This window comes from Diabrotica virgifera, chromosome 3 (genome assembly GCF_917563875.1).
Source record: "Diabrotica virgifera virgifera chromosome 3, PGI_DIABVI_V3a".
NCBI classification, from domain to species: domain Eukaryota; kingdom Metazoa; phylum Arthropoda; class Insecta; order Coleoptera; family Chrysomelidae; genus Diabrotica; species Diabrotica virgifera.
Window position 1 is genome coordinate 195,122,984 of NC_065445.1, and position 21,374 is coordinate 195,144,357.

At 32.3% G+C, this 21,374-nt stretch overlaps 2 protein-coding genes across 2 annotated transcripts in view; both read right to left on the reverse strand.

Moving 5' to 3' along the window:
* Positions 1-1,545: 1,545 nt before the first annotated feature.
* LOC114324346 (uncharacterized) overlaps positions 1,546-21,374 on the reverse strand; it is a 71,570-nt gene continuing 51,741 nt past the window's right edge. The window contains exons 6-7 of the mRNA XM_028272149.2: positions 8,547-8,654; positions 1,546-1,905 (exon numbers count right to left, since the gene is read on the reverse strand). Of these exons, the coding sequence (XP_028127950.1) occupies positions 1,794-1,905; positions 8,547-8,654 (220 nt within the window). The 3' untranslated portion in view covers positions 1,546-1,793. The remainder of the gene's footprint in view (positions 1,906-8,546; positions 8,655-21,374) is intronic.
* LOC126882275 (uncharacterized) lies at positions 13,936-18,270 on the reverse strand. Its single transcript, XM_050647115.1, has 2 exons — positions 14,753-18,270; positions 13,936-14,239 (listed from the first exon to the last, which is right to left on the reverse strand). The coding sequence occupies exons 1-2, from the start codon at positions 14,845-14,847 to the stop codon at positions 13,936-13,938; spliced, it is 399 nt and encodes a 132-aa protein (XP_050503072.1). The 5' UTR covers positions 14,848-18,270.

Below are 21,374 nucleotides of genomic sequence, written 5' to 3' on the forward strand. Positions count from 1 at the left end.
CGTACATAGAACTCACCCTAATGTAACCTGTGCCCAGGGACTAATTCACCCATTTCTCAAAAACGCACCCCTTTAAATGGTAGCACTCCGCGGTTTTTCCATATATAGATGTCCGTCGACCAGATGAAATAATAAAACCCCGTTAACGTTGTAGTTTCTTTTAGCTATCTTATTTTGAATATAATCAATAGCCTAATACGCCCAAGAAGTTTCACCTAATTAAAAGGCCAAATTTTAGAAAAATTGAAATTTAAACAAAAATTAATTTTTAGCACTTTCGTATTTTTCACGTTTTACTTCCAAATATCTCCGAAAATACTGGAGATACGAAAAAAAATATGGACTAATAAATCATAGCTTTTTAATAGATAAAATTATATTGTATATGGGTTTTCATAACAGTGAACAGTTAGCCAGATATAGCTGTTTAAAACCTCTATTTACGAGCAAACACCCCCTTATTCGAGCCCTTTAAACCCAACCCAATTAAAAAGTAAGGGATCTAATGGAATTTAATTTACACAGTCTTATAGTTCTTCAAAAATCCTACAAAACCGTTTTTGAAAAAACTTTTTATCGCCAAAAATGAAAGCGCTTTGTTTATAAAACGCGTTTTTTTTTCGAAATATTCGAATAGTCCGCTTGTGGAACATTTTCAATGCATGTATAATACCACAGAACTGGTTCGTATACTGGAAGATGACTTAAAAACAATGTGTATTTGTATTTCTACATATTTTTAAATTTGTATTTTTGTGTAAATAAATGTTTTTGTAATTCCTTAATTCTACTTTTTTCTGTATAGATCTATTAAATTATCTACTTATAAAAATTATAATGTTCTTAAGGGTGGTTTTTAAGGTTTGAAATATTATGATATTATATCCTAAAGCATAAAACAATCATTATTTTTAGCCAATCAAAACCAAATTTTACCCATATTAACGTTTACAATGTTTTTATATAATTTTTGACAATAAGGGGTAGTTTACACCCCTAAAGATAATCGACCCCCTTGAGCATGTTATAGAATATGAAGTACAGGGTAAGATGATCCTAATCCCAAATTTTAATGTAAATCGATGCAAGCCGAAATTATTCTTTTATAATAAGTAATTTTTTATATATAGCTCCAACAAGGGTGGTTTTAAGGGTTCAAATATTGTATATATATGATAGTATATCTTAAAGCATAAAACAATCATTATGTAACTAATAAGAACCAAATGTTGCCAATATTAAAGTTTAAAATGTTGTTTTATAATTTTTTAAAAAGTCGTTTTTTTAGGGGTCGTTTTCACCCTTAAAAAACCAAAAGCGTACAACGGCTCAATATAGAAAATGAACTAGAGGATGAAATGAGCCTAATCCCAAATTTTTGTACCAATCGATGCTGGACGAAAAAATTGCGAGGTTTTGCCATTTTTCCAGCTTCATTTCCTCGACTAAATATGATTTCCGTCTTTTGCGTTATTTTGCCGGTTATTAGCGCGCTCATCATTGTATATAGTAATCTGAAAGTCGTAGGCACTACAGATAAATATAAAAAGTTTAAAATTTATTATATAAAAAAAATTATCGTACAAACTAAAATAATATTTCAAAGACTTAGTTTTGCTTAGCTTAAACTTCGGCTGAACCCACCCCATTAATACAGATAATCAATATTTCTAAGCATTTATCACATTTCAACTATAATAGATATATCAATCAAATTAATAGACATTTTATAAGTCATTAATATATGTCTCACAACACTAATCGACACAACACTTATTGTATTGAACTTTTATTTACAATTTAAAAACAGCTTTTAAAACTTTTCCAGTTTTTAGGTCTTGTAATGCCAAGTCGTATTCTTCTAGTTTATAAGTTTTTATTCCAAGTTTTTCATACTGTAGATACCTAAAAATAATAAGCTACTTAGTCATAGTTAAAGCACTGTAACAATATATCGATGTACAAATAAATGAACAATGAACAATATATATGAACAAATAAATTTGAATATATACGTATGCATTTTTTTGTTGTGAATGATCATAGAAAAAAATTATGTATACTATACACAGTGATGAGCGCGGTAATAACCGGCAAAATAATGCAAAAGATGGAAAACATTATACATTGCGAAACAAAAAGAGATAAAACTAGGGGAGGTGGAAAGTATCGTTATAAACGTATAAATAATTAACAGTACATTACAGAGTTTCACACCTTTAGACGTCTGTGACAAGAGTGTTTTATAAGATTTTACTGTCACAGTGAAAGTTGTCATACTCCTCTGATACGTCTAAAGTTGGAAAATAATGTAATTTAATGTTTATTTTATACGTTTATAACGGTAATTTCTACCTCCACTAGTTTTATCTCTTTTGTTTCGCAATGTATTATGTTTTCTATCTTCTGCGCTATTTTGCCGGTTATTAGCGCGCCCATCACTGTATACTATTCTATACTACATGCGCCGCTAAGCGGCTTATGCCGTATTCCTCGGATGCGTATCAGAATAATGACCACCATTAAATGCTCGTTGCATAATATACTACTGTAAGTACATATTACAAAATGCATACTTTGGTATATTATTTTACTATAATTGCCAACCGGCCGGTGCATTCTGATTCAGTTCAGTCTTCTGACAAGCCTTTCTGATGACGGGTAGACCCAGAAACACGTGTAGACGTGTGTTAAGAGACGCGAATTGAATCGAAACGCAACCGCCTATATTTATTTTGTTACAGATTAAGAACTTTTCCAGTAAAATTGACAGTTTTTCTTTTATTTTGTATGAACTTTTTAAAATCTTTCGTTAAAATACGAGATTATCATCTTGAATGGTTTGTATAAGCTTACGTTAGCTTAGGTTAAAAATATGAGTTGGAGCTTAACCACCCTTCCACTTAACCTGTGAGGCATGTTATGGCTCATATCCCCAGTTAACCAGGGATCAGTCACGCCCTTAGAAAAAATCTAACATTTTATTCTTTTCCGTGATAACTTGATGAAAAATTTGGTAACATAGTTTTCGACTCGTAAGTGTTTCGAGGAAGAGTATAGTAATGCTCATGTCTAAGCTCCAGCTCTTTCCAGTTCTCTCTGTCTTGTGCGGCATGCATCCAGCTACTACTATCACGATTTAGGTCGTCAGTCCTTCTGATTGGTGCTGGTGGGCGGTTTGTGCTCAGTAGTGCTCCTTGCCTTGGACTCCACTCGACAATACGTTTTGTTTATACAGCGCCGTGCTGTACATCATTTCAATATGATGCAAGTCCTCGAAATGCCGCCCCTTAAGTATGATTGAAACTTAACTTTTATTTTTATTAAAAGAACCTACACAAAATGAAGGACAATTTTTATTTTAAAGACAAAACCTACTTTAAATTAAATGAAATAATGTATTAACATTAAATAACATTTACAAACATTACAATTTTGCCCTTCTTTACTGACTTTAATTTTGGCAAACTCGTCAATCACATTGGTTAAAGTAGCAGCTAGTGAGGACTCTATTGGAATAAGTGCTATATTTTTTAGTTTTGTTTGTCTTATGGACTTTAGTAAATAGTTTTTAATAATTTTTAATTTTGAAAAACTTCTTTACCCACTAGCTACCGAGACAGGGAGTGTTAATAAAATTCTTAGTGGTACAACTATATTTGGGTATAAAGAAATTAGGTTATTTTGGCACAAACAGTTCAAAATCTCCAAACCTTAAAAAAAGTTTTCATGGAGTACGGTATCATTAGAGATATATCACGCAATTTTTCTAGAATATCATTTGACTCTATATATGATTCTTATTCTTTTTTCTATTGAAAGTATCGAATGAAGGTTCATACATTTTTCTAGTGTTTTATCATCTATTTTCCTCCATTAAATATATATAAATAAAAATTTTATTATGAGTTTCTAGAAGCGAAAATCGGCCATTCAAAGAATTAATGGCAATGTTTAAAATATAGATGAGACATTATTTATTTTAAATTTATCTTCCTCCGCTAAGAACTCATCCATAGATTTTTTGTAATCAAATTTGCGTTTTTTTCTCCTGGCTCGAATTTCATTTTCAGTTGGAAATTCGGAACTTATATCAAGATTTTCTGCAATTCCATTAACAATAATTTGCATTTGTTTTTAGCCAGATTGTCTGTAACTTTTCATTTTTTCTGTAGTTCTGACAACATTTTTACACAATCTGACAAATTTATAGTTATATGTTACAACATTTTCGAGACTGAATTTATATGATATATCCAAATGCCAAAGAACAACACCGCATATAAATTTATAATTTTTAAAAAGTAGTTTTTGCTAATCTGTTGATATCTTCTATTGTTTCGAATAAGACATCATATATTTAACAAAATTTAAATCTTAAAGATTTCAATGCTTCTATTCGACTTGACCATCTAGTAACACTCAACGGTTTTGGAGTTAGTTTGAAACTAGTTTTTTCAGAACTTTCCAACGCTTTGTAGAACCAGACAAAAAGTGCACCTACAGTATTTGTATAATACAAAAAAGGTTGATGTTTCTATAGAAGAAGACGCTGCGTCAATTATGACTACCTAATTTTAAAAAGAGGCATGCGCAGGGCACCTAAGGCTACGGCTCCACGGGCGAGAAGTTGACGCTAGCAGTAGCAGTAAAATGAACTTAAGGTTCCGCGGAACGGAATAGGAATAGCCGAACTGTACCGACTACAGGACTTGTGCGTAGTCGGTTCAGTTCGGCTATTCCCATTCCGTTCCGCGGAACCTTAAGTTCATTTTACTGCTACTGCTAGCGTCAATTTCTCGCCCGTGGAGCCGTAGCCTAAAGCGCCTCGGATATTTTTCAAGTAGGTATTCTATTTTGCACACCCTTTCTTATTCCTTTCATATCGGTCGCGTTATCATAGCCTTGTCCTCTAAGCCATTCTAACTCAAGACTCAAGACCTAACTTTTCCCAATTTGTCAAAATAAGTTCCGTTAATCCTTCACTGGTTGAATCACTAGCTTCAAAATAACCAATAAAAAATCCTTCGATAGTATAGGTATTTGTTCTGACAAGAATTAAAAGCGACAACTCTTATCGTCAATGCGAGCTGTTAAATATGACTTACGTCTGGGGTACAATCGGCGATTATCGAAAAATATTTGGCGATTTTGGTTATTTCGACAATTCTGTTTAAGATAATATTACCCATTAAACTTATCAATTCATCTTGTCTACTGATGCTTACATAGGTAACAAACCACTTATCAGACTCTCGTTAAACTCTCGTAAACTTCTCTCCAATAATGTTGAATTATCTATTATTACATATATTAGATTTTACTGAATATGCCGCCCCCCTTGTGATGCCGCCTGATGCGGCTGCCTCACCGCATCATAGCACGGCACGGCCCTGTGTTTATAGGTTGTCAGATAACCTCGCGACGTGCCCTGTCTAATTCTATTTTAGCGACGTTATTCTTTCGGTAACGACTGTTGTTTTTTTTTGTCACGCGAATCTTGTTAAGTAATACTTATATATTAGCTCATAATAATAATTGCGGGATAATCATTTTTGTGCAGTGTTTATACAGAGTGGGCCAAATAAAAGGAGCCACCCCGATATTTGGCAGTATTTATTGGATTTTAAGAAAATAAAAAAACAGGTCAATTTTTGATCTAAGGGGGACACATTTTTACGGTACAAACATCTGTCATTTGTCAACTCCCTCCCTTCCACTTCCCCCACCCCTTATTTTTAAATAGGGAATAGGGGTCGTGTGCTAGCTCATTTGAAAGGTTATTCAATTATCTATTCAGTAATATCAACATTGACATAAAAATTTATGCAGGGTGTCCAAGAAAAATTATTTTAAATTAAATTAATTGAAACAAAAAGAAGAATGTATGTAATTTATTTAACTCAGAATACATTCTACTGCTGATAAAAAACAGAAAAAAATGTTTATTTGATAAATAAACACTGTTTGTTGCTTAAATTCAATATTCAACCTACCAAGAGGCAGATGGGTGGAAGCTTGAACATTAAAATTAAGCAAAAAGCAGTGTCTATTTATCAAAAAACATTTTTTTCTGTTTTCTGTCAGCAGTAGAATGTGTTTTGAGTTAAATAAATTACATACATTCTTCTTTTTGTGTCAATTAATTTAATTCAAAATAATTTTTCTTGGACACCCTGTATACATTTTTAAGTCGATGTTGATATTACTGAATAGACAATTGACTAACCTTTCAAATGAGCTAGCGCACGACCCCTATTCCCTATTTAAAAATAAGGGGTGGGGGAAGTGGAAGGGAGGGAGTTGACAGATGACAGATGTTTGTATCGTAAAAATATTTCCCCCTTAGATCAACAATTGACCTGTTTTTTTATTTTCTTAAAATCTAATAAATACTGCCAAATATAGGGGTATCTCTTTTATTTGGCCCACTCTGTATAATTCAAGGTGTGATGATAACATAAAAAAGAGTAAGACATTAGTAGCAGGGCCAGTGCATTGTTCATCCACACCGATTCGAGCCGTCGTGGTCTACCAAAAAAATACTAGTAACAAAGTTACAGCCTCGTCGCACAGCCATGCGAGTCAGGAACCTCATTTCGCTTCACTGCGAAGTGTTCTATTAGTGAATGTGAGTTCAATAGGGATGTTCACAAAAAAATATTAGTCATTTTAAACATGTAAAACGATTAAGAACCACCCTAGGAATAATTGTCTAAAATATAAAGAAAATTTAAAAAGCCTGTCTATGAAAAAACTTCATTAGAAATCTAGGAATATTTTAAATTCCAAGAAAACGCTTCTGACGTCACTAGTCGTATACTCTAGCGCGCCATGTCCACAGTGTTATTCTTATTCATACCTGTTTGACGTTAGTTCAAGTTATTTTATTTTGTATTTTGTTCTCTTCTTGTTTTATCAGGGTTAAGGGGGAGTTTAATAGTGAATTTATTTAGTTTAAAGTGGATGGACTGTTTCTAAGGACATATCTTGGGTGATACAAATAAATAAATAAAATGAAAGGTTTTAACAAACCTGATTCGCTTAACTTAACCTACTTACCGTAGATGTAACAATGGTGTCTGATTTATTGTCATCTTGTTAAGAAATAAATCAACCACAGAGTAGTGGAATGTTTATTTTAAGGTACAGGGGTGAAAAAAAAAAGAGAAAATTTAGTGTGATTTTTAATTTCAAATATTTCATTCAAAGGAAACTTTTTGTTTATTCTAACGGACTTTTGGCCCTCAGTAATAATGTAATCTTTCATTCTGCGTTTAAATTGTCCAAAAATGTTTATTAGTTTTCTCAGAATTCGAAAAAATTAATACATTTAAATAGCATTTGCCCCAGATTTTGCGCCTATCCCCTTAATAAATTTATACATTTAGGTATAGGAATACGTTGTAGTAAAATATGTAGTACCGCTTAATAAAAATTTTTCAATGAAACCAAAAACTTTTTATGTACAATTTCCTACAAATTTAAATGATGTCTAGTTTATAGGGTCTGTCGGTAATAAATAGGTACTTTATTACTATGTTATGGACACCAAGTCCTTTAAACCTCCAGACAAATTGACAGATCATAAACTAGGTACTTTTTATTTTTGTAAAAAATTTTATTGCTAACCCATTTCGTTGCCTGAATATTTCAAAATAGATATTTAGAAGCCCAAAATACGAAGATTTCGAATGTAGGTATTAAAAATTTTTATAATTTATTTTATTATAACCAAGCTAATTTAAATCTAAAATAAATAGAATTGGGTAACAATGAGTAATTTAAAAACTCATTTATTTAGGAAAAGATCCATAACCTACAATAAAGAAGTGATCTTTACAAGAGAACAGCTTGGTTTTTATTGATACTTCCTTTTTACGATTATTTTTACGTTTTAAATTAGCTGGAACTGTAATAAAAATCTTGTTAGAATTGTTTTTAGAGGGATTTATTTACACACCAAGGAACAAAACACCACTTATGTATTTGGTTTCATTTTTACTAATTAAATACGTAAAGAACTGCACACATTCAAATACACTTCGTAAAGTACATATATACAAAACTAGTCGGTGATCAAAGACGATACGACTGCTGACGTCACATACCGTAGCCTCGCTGCAAGGTACCGTTTTTCTAGCCTCCGAGAAAATCAACATTATGAACTCATTTATCTTAAAAAATATACATTTTTATTTAAACAGTTTTATGATTGCTACGTTTTTATATACCTTATAATCTATTGAATTTAACTATGTATATTTAAAAATTAGTGAACATCCCTATTCATGGCCGGTGAACAGACAAATAAAAAAGGCTAACGCATCAGTTTAAAATTCTAGTGTGAAACTGAGATTTAGACTGAAATATGCTGGTGTCTGATTGGCCTATGGGGGAGCAGTACAGCAAGAGATAAGGGCTCAGTGATACTCCCCCATAGATCCCTAGCGGAATGGCATTGGTGGCACCGGTGTGTACATACATACAACAAAGTTCTCGATGTTTGTCAATAATATAAAAATGAATATAATGTATTACATTACCTGTCCTCCATGGCATGAATCAGTCGAATAGCGTTTAGAAAACTAAAAGGATTTATTTTAACGCCCATTATTCTGGTTTCTTTCATGAACATCTCGTATGTGTTAACCCTAAAATTGCATAGAAATTTCTTCAGTATTAAATTGATATGGGATTAAGGCACAATTTTTTTGTATTTAGATTAATGTCTCGACGCAAACAAGTAGATTAACGGAAACAAGTAGAACATATGGATTGGATATAACTACCAGCAAAACCAAGCTAATGATGATCAGCGAGCAAAACATAACTGGAGCAAATCTGTAGAATAGAATAGAATAGAAATATGCTTTATTGTCATGAAAAATTTAACAATTTTATCGACAAAGCTTATAAAAAGTCAAGAAAATAAAACAATAACAATCCAATTTACTAAAATTACATAAATCGTCAATATTTTTAAAATAATAATAATAATGAAGTTAAACAGAAATAATCAATTGCAAAGTTTTTTTGCGGAATATAATAATATTATTATAATATAATAATATAATAATATAATAATATATAGATTTCTTTACTAACTCAGAGGATGGGATCGGCAAATAGACGTCAAACGTAGAATTTCTCGTGAAGTAGTCATGATTAGGTCTTGGTTGAAAGACATGTAGATGTTTACGAATTAAGCAAACAGTTTCTAAGATATACAAAGATGGAAGGGTTAAAATTCCGTGATCTTTGAAGTAACTTCTGCAATGTGTTGTTCTTCTGAGGCCAAACAGATATCTTATGGCTCTTTTTTGTAATTTGAAAATAACACTGAATTGGGCAGCTGTAGCAGAACCCCAAAAAGGAAGACCATAACGAAGATGTGACTCGAACAAAGAAAAATATGTTATTTTGGAAGATGCTAAATTGAGTTCATTCGAAACAGATCTTATAGCATAGCAAGCTGAGGATAGTTTCTTCCTTAACAAATCGATATGGTGGGGCCATTTAAGGTTGCTGTCTAAAAAAATACCAAGAAATTTTACAGAATCAACGGTACTGATCTGGCTGTTATTAAGAGGTAAGGGTTGAAGAGCTCCTTTATAAGACAATGCTACTGTTTTATCTACGTTAATCGAGAGTAAATTAGAGTCAGACTAGGTTTTTATTGTAAGTAGATTAGAAGTTATAGTAGCATGAAGAGTTGCGATATTTGAGTTGCTCCAAGTGATACTGATATCATCAGCAAAAAGAAAGATTTTTCCATCGATTTTTAAACTAGTGATGCCATTAATAAAGATAAGAAAAAATAGAGGACCCAATACTGAACCTTGAGGTACCCCACATACAATGTTTTTGAGACTAGAGTCTGTATCATTTGCTCTAACCAGTTGTTTCCTATCATCCGAGTAAGATTGGAACCAATCTAAAGAAATATCTCGAATTCCGTAGAAATTTAGTTTTTTTATCAAAATGTTGTGATTTACACAATCAAAAGCTTTGGTGTAGTCATAAAAACGGTGGCAGTTTGAAGATTATTGTTCAGTGCCTAATAAACCTCATGTAGTACAGAAAACATGGCATAAGTGGTGCATTTATTATTTAAAAAGCCGAACTGATTTTGTGATAAAATGTTGTTTTCAACTAGAAAGGACATAAGTCGGGCTTTTATGAGTCTCTCAATAATTTTGGAGAGTACCGGTAGTAGTGCAATAGGTCTATAATAGGTATTTCACCACCCTTATGAAGAGGAATAATGATGACTGTCTTCAGGCACTCTGGAAATTTACCTTTCTCAAAAGAATCATTAATTAGTGAGATGAGGACTTCTAACACATTTTCTGGGAGAGTAGAAAAATTTTTTATCGATAGACCATCAGTACTAGAGGAAGATTTGCTTTTGATACTATTGATTGTTTGGATCAGTTCAGATTCATCGACTGGTTTTATAAAGAATGAATTCGAGACTTTTCTTGAAATAGGGAGATATAATAGGAAATGGGATCTTGTTGGGGCAAAATAGTTGATGTAATATTTTTACTCACATTAACTAAGTATCTATTTAGATTTTCAGGGTCTGGAAGGGAAAATGTTTGAGCAGTGTGGGTTTTATTTCGAAGATCGTTTATTATGGACCAAGTTTCTTTTGCAACACTCTTTAAGCTTCCCAGACGGTTATGGTAGTAGTCTTTTTTAGCTGATTTTATAAGTTTAAGATAGGTTGCCATGTACTTGGTGATATATTCAGTGATAGAGATGTTGGTAGTAAATTTCTTGATATAGAGAAGAGAATGCATATTCTTGGAAGATATTCGGATACCTTTAGTAGTCCAGGGTTTGCGATGTTTTGGCTTAATTGCAATTAAAGGAAATGCTTTATTGAAGATACAGACAAGTTTATCTAAAAAATCACTGAAATTATTATCCACGTCCATAGCAGGAAAGTGCCACTCAGAGGTTAAGCATAAATTTTGGAAATTACAAAAGTTCCGGGTGGAAAAAATCCTGCCTAAACGTCGGGTTTTCGAGAAGGGTTTGCTTAAGATATTAAACTTCGTATAAACTGCTTCATGATCAGATAGTCCAGCATTAATAATTGTAGAGTGGACATCAAGGTGTGAGAAACCTGAGACAGTATAATCAATTATGGTAGATGAAGTTTTTGTAATCCTTGTAGGAGAATCAATGTGCATTGTTAGACCAAACGATTCAATTCAAATATGTTGACCAAGGATATATAGACAGGTCGTCTAACAAATTTAGCAGGTTCTGAAAAAATAGTTACACGGAAGAGTCAGGTGATCTATAAATGCAAATAATATAAATATTGAGATTCTTATTGTAAAATTTAAAGAAGCCTTTACTTAACAGAAAGATATATTTTGTTACCAAAGCAAAATCATTGCTAGTAGATAGAATCAGGATGCCTCCATAAGCTGAGTTTGGACAATCATACCTAGTAATTGTGGTGTATTTTTCTACAAAAAAGGCTCGTTGACTTTAAGCCAGTGCTCTGTAACCGCAACTACCGGGAGAAATCCTAATTCCTCTAGGAACAAAAATAATTCATCAGTTTTTTATCTTATAGAGCGACTATTAATCAGAACCATGCTAAAGTTGTTATAACTAAAACAATTTGAGGACCAACCGTTGAGGACAACCGTATGTGAACCAAATAAGAATGAAACGTGTCTCACAACAAAACTACTTGGGAACTATAATCAATGAGTCGTGGGACAATACCCAAGATATTACATGTCGGATCGGAAAGGCAAAAAGTGCATTGTTGACTATGAGCTCTGTGTTCAAGAGTCATGACCTCACCCTAAAAACAAAAATAAGGCTTCTTAAATGTTACGTATATTCAGTGCTTCTATACGGAGTAGAAACGTGGACATTAAAGGCGGAAACTCTATCGAAACTTCAGACTTTTCAGCTATGTTTATACAGAAGGATCCTGAAGGTACCATGAATAGACAATGAAGTACTACGGAAGATGAACACAACCGCAGATTTGGTCAACATCGTGAAAAGCCGAAGCTTCAGTACTTAGGACATATAATGAGAAATCAAGGCAGATACGAGCTACTCCAATGCATTTTGCAAGGTAAAATTGAAGGAAAAAGGGCCCCAGGACGAAGAATATCCTGGCTTGCTAACCTGAGAGCATGGTAGTAATAGATAGGCGGGGTACTGGGACACTTTGGTAACCTGTCCATCAGGGTCTCGGAATTGGAACGTATAGATGTGATGATATGACCTTGGGTGACCTTGAGTGTGTACAAGAAGTACAAGAAGTGATCAACAATGACCAGAGGGTTGTAAGAACTCATCGCTTATCTCAAGATCTCTTCTTCTTCGTGCCCGAAGAAGTGATCAACAATGACCAGAGGGTTGATTTGACCTTGAGTGTGTACAAGAAGTGATCAACAATGACCAGAGGGTTGTAAGAACTCATCGCTTATCTCAAGATCTCTTCTTCTTCGTGCCCTAAGAAGTGATCAACAATGACCAGAGGGTTGATTTGACCTTGAGTGTGTACAAGAAGTGATCAACAATGACCAGAGGGTTGTAAGAACTCATCGCTTATCTCAAGATCTCTTCTTCTTCGTGCCCGAAGAAGTGATCAACAATGACCAGAGGGTTGATTTGACCTTGAGTGTGTACAAGAAGTGATCAACAATGACCAGAGGGTTGTAGGAACTCATCGCTTATCTCAAGATCTCTTCTTCTTCGTGCCCAGTGATCAACAATGACCAGAGGGTGTAAGAACGTTGTCACCTGCTTTTACCTGTGTGTCACCTGGATACCTGTATACCTGTATGACGCAAACCTATTGTCACCTGTATACCTGTATGACGCAATAATTGCATGAAGAAGTGATCAACAACAATGACCAGAGGCTTGTAAGAAGTTTTTTCTTCTTCGAAAGAGGACCACCCTGTACGCTGAGTGCAAAAGTGGTCGCTTATCGCAAGATCTCTTCTTCTCTTCAGTAAAAAAGTATAGGGTGGTCGCCCGGCCTAGCCTAGCCTAGCCTCATCTGTATTCTTGAAACTCAATTTATGGTAAAAAATAAAACAATATAAATAGATGAGAACAAAATTTCATTTTCAATACATGATTTAAGCAAAAATTTTCTTCTATTCAAATAGAACCAAACATGAAGCTAGTCAAACAACATACCACGCTTGATGTGGAAAACAATTTATTAGAACCAGTTAAAACCACATGTGATAAACATGGCATCTTATTTCCGTCCACAGTTAGATGTATAATAGTTGGTCCTTCAAATTGTGGAAAAACGAATGTGATGATAAATTTGCTTGAGCATCCTAATGGATTGAAATTTGAAAATGTGTATATTTATTCAAAATCATTAATGCAACCTAAATACAAGTATTTAGAAAAGTTGTTAGAACCCATTAAAGGAATAGGACACTATACTTATAGTGGAAGTGCTGATATAATGCACCCGTCTGAAGCTAAGTCAAACTCAATTTTTATTTTTGATGATGTGGCATGTGATAACCAAGATGTGATTAGAGAATATTTCAGCATGTCTAGACATTCTCAAGTGGATCCATTTTATTTGAGTCAGAGTTATGCAAAAATTCCAAAACATCTTATAAGAGACAATGCAAATGTTTTAATTATATTTAAGCAAGACGATTTAAATTTAAAACATATATATAATGATCATGTTGGAACAGATATGACGTTTGATCAATTTAAAGACATGTGTTCAATCTGTTGGAAAACAAATTATGGATTCATCTCAATTTTTAAGGATTGCAACATTGACAATGGACGATACAGAAAAGAATTTGATACATTTATTATGTTATAAAAAACTTAAAAAAATAAAATAAGACTAAGAAAAAATTAATTGTTTATTGTTTATTTTAGATACATACTACAATACTATTTTTTAAATTTCTTACGAGTACTTTCATCTTCATCGTCATCATCATCATCACTATAAACATCCGTGATTGATAATTTCTTTTTTGGTGGTGCATCTAGTTCCTCTTCATCGAGGATATTGAATTTGTATGAATTCATCAATCGTTCCAAGACGCTCAGTTCTCTTTCATTCTCCACCTTCGTCCGGACATAGCGGACGGGCATCTTATTGAATTTTTTCCGCAATGTTACGGCCCTAGGTGAATAGCTCAGAATGATAAGGATTCGGTCTTCAGACATCCTTATGTCTGTGACACCATAGCTATAAAAAATAATTGTACGTTAATGCTAAGAAGAAAAAAAAACAAGAATCACATAAAAAAAATATATTAAATAAGTATTATAATAAAATTAAAATAGTTGGTGTCTGACATGGTCGACTAGTGGAAACGGTAATTGTCTCCCCCTCTGGACTGGGTAGTCTGCATCTCTGCACGGCTCAAGATGAAGTATTCTAATTCTGGCTTATGGAACGTCGTCCCGTGGATGGTAAAAGTGATAATCGCTGATTAGGAGTCGTTTAGCTGCATTTTTGCGCTGCTTCTTCTCAAACTCAACTACACAAATTTGAACTCCCATCTTTCGCTAGTTCTACTTTTGGAATACACATATCAGATTGAATATGCATAGATTTATATAGTAACTGCATTGTACGGGTCAAAAAAAGGTCAAGTTTAAAGTAAATTTGTTGTTATTCAAAATTGTAACAGGTCAAAAAAAAACACATCAAATTACACATATAGATTAAGAAATAAGTAAATAAAAAAGTACGTACCTAAATATATGCTTAACAAAAACCATTAGGTCCTCTAATGGTAAATTTTTTTCATCCGTTGTAGTGACAACCAATGTAGTTGGAATTCCGGTCATTTTTAAAACTGAACTTTCAAAACCTTGAAGTAAACTGATAATTTCTACCAGTACACGCAGCTTTAAATACTAAAATATTGATATCATGGAAGGTTAAATGAAAGATTTTTACGCGTAAGCGAAAAAATGTTATTCAACGTGATTTTATTTCAAAGTCACTACGATGCAAAATCAAGTAGTCTGTGTGCAATTTTCAAAGTCAAATTATTGATTATGATGTACTTATTTTTACTGTTTAATTGACGTCAATAAGTAGTTGTTATTCAAACTGCATTTTACAGATTAAAAAATCAAATCTGATGCAATTTAGCTATTTGTAATTTTCAAAATCAAATTATGATCCAAACATCTTGTTTTTAACGAATGATTGACTTACGGGTCAAAATGTTCAAGTCTGATGTAAATAAGTTGTTATCAAACTACAGGTCAAAAAAGGTTAACTCTGATGTAAATAAGTTGTTATCAAACTACAGGTCAAAAAGGTTAACCCTGATGTAAATAAGTTGTTATTATGCAAATTGTATTTTTACAGGTCAAAAAAAAAGGTCAAGTATGGCGATTCAACGTGACTTCATTAATGTTATTCAACGTGATTTTATTTCAAAGTCACTACGATGTAAAATCAAGTAGTCTGTGTGCAATTTTCAAAGTCAAATTATTGATTATGATGTACTTATTTTTACTGTTTAATTGACGTCAATAAGTAGTTGTTATTCAAACTGCATTTTACAGATTAAAAAAAAAGGTCAAGTCTGATGCAATTTAGCTATTTGTAATTTTCAAAGTCAAATTATTAATTAGGATCCAAATATCTTATTTTTTAACGAATGATTGACGTCAATACGTAGTTGTTATGCAAACTGCATTTTTACGGGTCAAAAAGTTCAAGTCTGATGTAAATAAGTTGTTATCAAACTACAGGTCAAAAAGGTTAACCCTGATGTAAATAAGTTGTTATTATGTAAATTGTATTTTTACAGGTCAAAAAAAGGTCAAGTATGGCGATTCAACGTGACTGAATTTTTAAGGGAGTATGTATAGTCAGCATTAAGTTGAATAGCGTGTTGTAGAAATGCGTCACTGTATTTTTTTTTCTGAAATGCATAAATACGGAATTTTTGCTGGTGAGTAATATAGAAAAATTAAAACATCATACCATAAAGACATTTATGTATCTTTACTAATATATGCAAGAAAATTTTTTTAGTAGCGTCATGTCTTTGAGTGAGTATAGACATAAAGTTGCACAGTTTCAAGAGAAAGTCATTGAGTTACAAAAAGATATTAAAGTATATCAGGATTTAAGAAAAATTATCAAACAATTAGAGAACCTACATATTAGCGATAGAACATATCCATTAGGACATATTCAACCATGGACGATAACAACACCACCAGCGGAAAACAAAACCATTGCCGTAGGTGATCCACGTTTTTTGGGCACATAAAAACACTCCATTGGCGTGACAGGGGTTTGCATCAGGAGCCAATTTACAAAATGCAAGGTGTATAATCAAATTTGCAGACATCAATAATTGCAGGAAAAACTCCAATAATATTACATTAGCCTTAAAAAAATCTGCTTTTTGTTCTACTCGAACGTAAATGTAATCGGCTGCATACAATAACTTGGATTCTAGTATTTGATTTATTTTGGAATATTCGAAAAAAAATAAGATACATTTTGTCGGTAGAAAATTTAAGTGATTTATATGTATACAACTACTGGTTGGAGAAAGAAATAAATGATTTACATATAAGTTTACATTATAGGATTAAACTAAAACTAGACAAAATCAGAACAACGCCGAGTAAAAACTAAAAGAACGAGCTGTATTTTGTGTTTAGAACTTTGTAGTTATATTAAAAATATTGTTAAGTCTTTATTTCTTTATTAAAAATATATTATTTAGATTAGAAAGTTTTGTTTTTTCTTTCCTCTCCTAACCATGAACACCAATGTAAAATATTAGCACATGCTTACCTACGTTAGCTTGTGACCTTGGCATGGTAGTTGAAACACGGTAGTCGACAGTATAGTAACACCTATATGATATTGTTTGTTGAATGAGGAATTAGAGGAGGTGTCTCACAGTGTTCAAACAGATATGGAAAAATGCTGTCTTCGGAAAATGTATTGAAAATTAAACAGACTAAACGTAGTTCAATGTAAACCTAATAATAAAAAATCTCTTAATTAATGGAGTAGAGCATCATTTACCTAGTACTAATCCGTTGGCATCCAATGTAAGCCAAATTGTTTAACAGATTTCACCATGTAGTTGTAACATACATCTTGGCCAGTGTGTGGCATTGTGGCTATTTAGTAAGGACAGAGAGTTCACTGATGATGGACTGATAAGTCCGAAAACGTTTTGAACGTAATCCGTTTGGATTTTTAAAAATTTTTAGAATTTTTATTAAATATACCAACTACACTAGGGAGTTTTACTTCATGTTAATTTTATGTATTGAAAATGTTAAGAAATACATGGACATTAAGTTAGTAACTAGATGGTCAGGAAGATATGGGGCAAATTATTATATTTCTCAACCAAATTTTAATAGCTGTACAATTTTTTGGTAAAGACATGGTTCTAATTGAAATAAATCGAATGAAAATTAAGTACTCGACATTTCAAAAACATATCTTTATGAATTTCATTACAAGTACATAAATAAAAAATTTGGAAATACTGCTAAACTATTATATACAGATACAGACAGTTTAATTTATCATTTTTTTTTTGTTGATGATATTTACCAAACATATAAAACAAGATATTCATATGTCTGACACCCCCAGACTATCCAGAAAATAATGAATATAATATTCCTTTAAAAAAAAGTGGTCTCAGATCAAAAATGTACTCATTTAAATTGTATTATAAGGAAGAGGAACGAGCCAAAAGTATTGAAGAGGCTAAGAGGAATCAAAGTTTTAGTCAATATATTGTCAATAACATTGGAGTTGTAAAAAAAACTAAAGGGATAACATCTGCTGCGCTTAAACATATTACGTTTGATGACTATTATGACTGTTTATTTAACAAAACAATAGTTGAAGTAAAACAAAATGTTATTCAGTCTAAAAACCGGTATTTACGTTGATCATGAAAACATGGAAAAGCATTTTGACAGGGCCTTACTCGAAGATGGAACAACAAGGGTCTATTGGAGATTTGTGAAGACAACAATAACCCAAGATCGTATAATACACAATTATTATCAAATACGCAAAAGAAAACATAGCGATTAATAAATATTTTAATAAAAAACAACAAGCGCGTTTTAATAAATTATTCTTTTTAGACTGATATTCCTAGCAAAGATGAGTTGATACGTATTAGAGATAACGTTTTGTATCACATAGCTACAGCATTGACAAAGGAATATTGGACTGCAGTTAAACACAGCACATGGTACAACATTCAAGTTTTTGAATACAATAAATAATAATATAAATAATTGTGTTTTATTTTACCTTTTATTTGTCCAATAATATATTATGTACAGGTTAATAAATAAAAAAAAAACATTTAATTTTTTAAATATTTATTATTAACATTTTTTACAATACTTGTACCAGTAATGAATATTATATACATTGTCCAAGGCACAGCTTAGGTTATCATTGATATGTTGCAAACACTGATGAGATTTGAAAATATTTTTTAACGTTGCATCAGGAAGTAGATCAGGTTCTTCATCCATACAATCAATTCGGTTTTCCATAAATCGTTCCAGAAATTTTTTGGTTTCAGAATTTTTTACTAATATTGTATCATCTAATATATGATCATGTAAAAATTTTGAAATTTCTTCATATTGTATGTGACAATCATAAGAATACCATGATTGCCAGCTTAGACCATGATGTTTAGCACATTGTTGTTCTGTATACTTGGTATATAATTTATTTAACATTTCTTCTTTAATTGGAAGCACAATCATTCTATGAACATGGTGTTCAGTAAAAGTATTTAAAATGGCAATTTCCCTACAGAGAAAAATATTTTCTGTAGGAAAGGAAAAACCTTGAACGTCTACAATAAACATGTTGAGATTTTTTTTAACTTCTAATCACCAGCACCCATTGCTACTTCTTTTAAGTAAGTACCCCCCACCACCCCTACAGTACATCTCTTTTATTTATCCAAGAGTTGTGAGAATCGTCAAAACCTAGCCACTTGACAAAAACTTTGTTTCCTTTTTTCTTCAATATTTTTTCTACTAAATAACTATCTTTGTGTTTAACTTTCTGTAATTGCTCCTTATAAAATCCTCCTAGAATTTCTTCACCTCTATAATCTTTTAACAAGTATGTAATAGGGTTCCCAAGTTTTATTTTATAAACAATGAAAATTTCATTAGACCAATTTGGATTGTATTTTTTGTCAAAAACTCCTCGATATTTTGAAATGCGTACATGATCACCGATATGAAATTTTTGACTTTCCAAATCAACCATTTTAATGTGATTGTATACAGTATTCAACAATAATTTTTCATGTTTCTTTTTAACATCAGCTGGTTTCATGCCTATTGTTGTGTGAACTTTGTTGTTGTATTCATTAACAACTTGATGTAAATTATTAATCCATTTGTAGTTACCATTGAAACTAAACTGTTTCCAAATCTTTGATTTAATCGTGCGAATAACTCGCTCAGCAATCGCAGCCTTTTTCTCACTGTATACATTGTAATGATTAATGTTATATTTTTTCAACAACGTTTTCATATATGGATTAAAAAATTCCGTTCCCATATCTGTTTGAAGATTATTTGGTGTTTGTTGTTTAAACACATGCTCCATACATTTAGCTACTTCAACACCTGATTTATTTTTCAGAGGTAAAGCCCATAAAAATTTTGAGAAACAATTTATTACAACCAAGATATATTTGAAATCTCTGTTTGTATTTGAATACTTTTGCATATCAATCAAGTCAGCTTGGAATAAATCATTAAGAGATTTTATAATAATTCTTCGTCTTTTAAAGTTAATTCTTGCAGGTTTGTGTAACTCATTAACAATATCTCTTTTAACAGACATGATATTTATCCTATAATGTTTGCCTCTTTTAGTTCTTCAATAATTGAAATTATTTCGTTTGTATGTCAGTATGTCCTGTATGCCCAGCTAACTGTGATGATAGTAATAACCTCATTCTAGCTACAAGTTCGTTTGGATCATCCCAGTGGACGTAATCTATTTTATTGTTGTTTACTTCCATAAGCAGTCCTTTACCTTCTGTTATTGGTGCAATTATTTTTTTATATTTTTTTAATTTACTTCCATCTATCTGTTTACTTGATAAATAATGCCTTCTGTGAGCATTCGTAGCTACAACTATTTTTGTATAGTTATTTACGTCTTGATCTGTAAAATTAGCTGGGTGTTTCTTAAACAAAAGCTCATATAATCCAGACGTACCTTTATATCTTTTGTTTTTTAAAAGAACATCAACACCATCTATATTGATTTCAGAATTCCCAATCAGAAGCTTTTCAGATCTTTTATCAAATCTAACTCCATATTTATGATCAAATTCTTTATTTAAAAAATCAGCTTGCATCTCTGTAATATATTTCCTAGGTAATGGATCATACTGATCCAAAAAAAGTGTACGTTTCTGGTTAGCTTCAAACCCAGTTTCAGAGGTTTTATCATTTTTAATCTGTTCTTTTATATCATCCACTTCAATGTTTTCTAATATAGAGTTTTTGATATCACTTGTTTCATCAATTTCATCATCATCATCATCATCATCATCATCTACTTCGTTGTCTTCTTCTGTTTCATCAATTTCATCATCCACTTTAATGTTGTCTTCCGTTTCCATAACTTCATCATCTACTTCAATGTTGTCTTCTTTGATGTCATCATCATCATTTTTAATGTACCTTAAAGGTTCATATTTGGTTGTTTCATTTTCAGAACCTGAATTCTTATTCAACTTGGTCTCAATATTTTTTAAGTGTTTTGTAATTGGATTAAATAAATCTTCTTGGATTATTTGTCCTTGCTTTAGTTGTCTCAATTTACTTTGAATGTTTTTTCGTTTAGTTATAAGTTGTCTCTTTATATCCTTATTCATTGTAGGGCTCCCAACCTCTGAACAGCTTTGAATCAGGTCTCGAACAGGTCTCGAACAGGTCTTGATCAGGTCTCGAACAGGTCTTGATCAGCTTTGATCAGGTCTCGAACAGGTCTTGATCAGGTCTCGAACAGGTCTTGATCAGCTTTGATCAGGTCTCGAACAGGTCTCGATCAGCTTTGATCAGGTCTCGAACAGGTCTTGATCAGGTCTTGATCAGCTTTGATCAGGTCTCGAACAGGTCTTGATCAGCTTTGATCAGGTCTCGAACAGGTCTTGATCAGCTTTGATCAGGTCTCGAACAGGTCTTGATCAGGTCTCGAACAGGTCTTGATCAGCTTTGATCAGGTCTCGAACAGGTCTTGATCAGGTCTCGAACAGGTCTTGATCAGCTTTGATCAGGTCTCGAACAGGTCTCGAACAGGT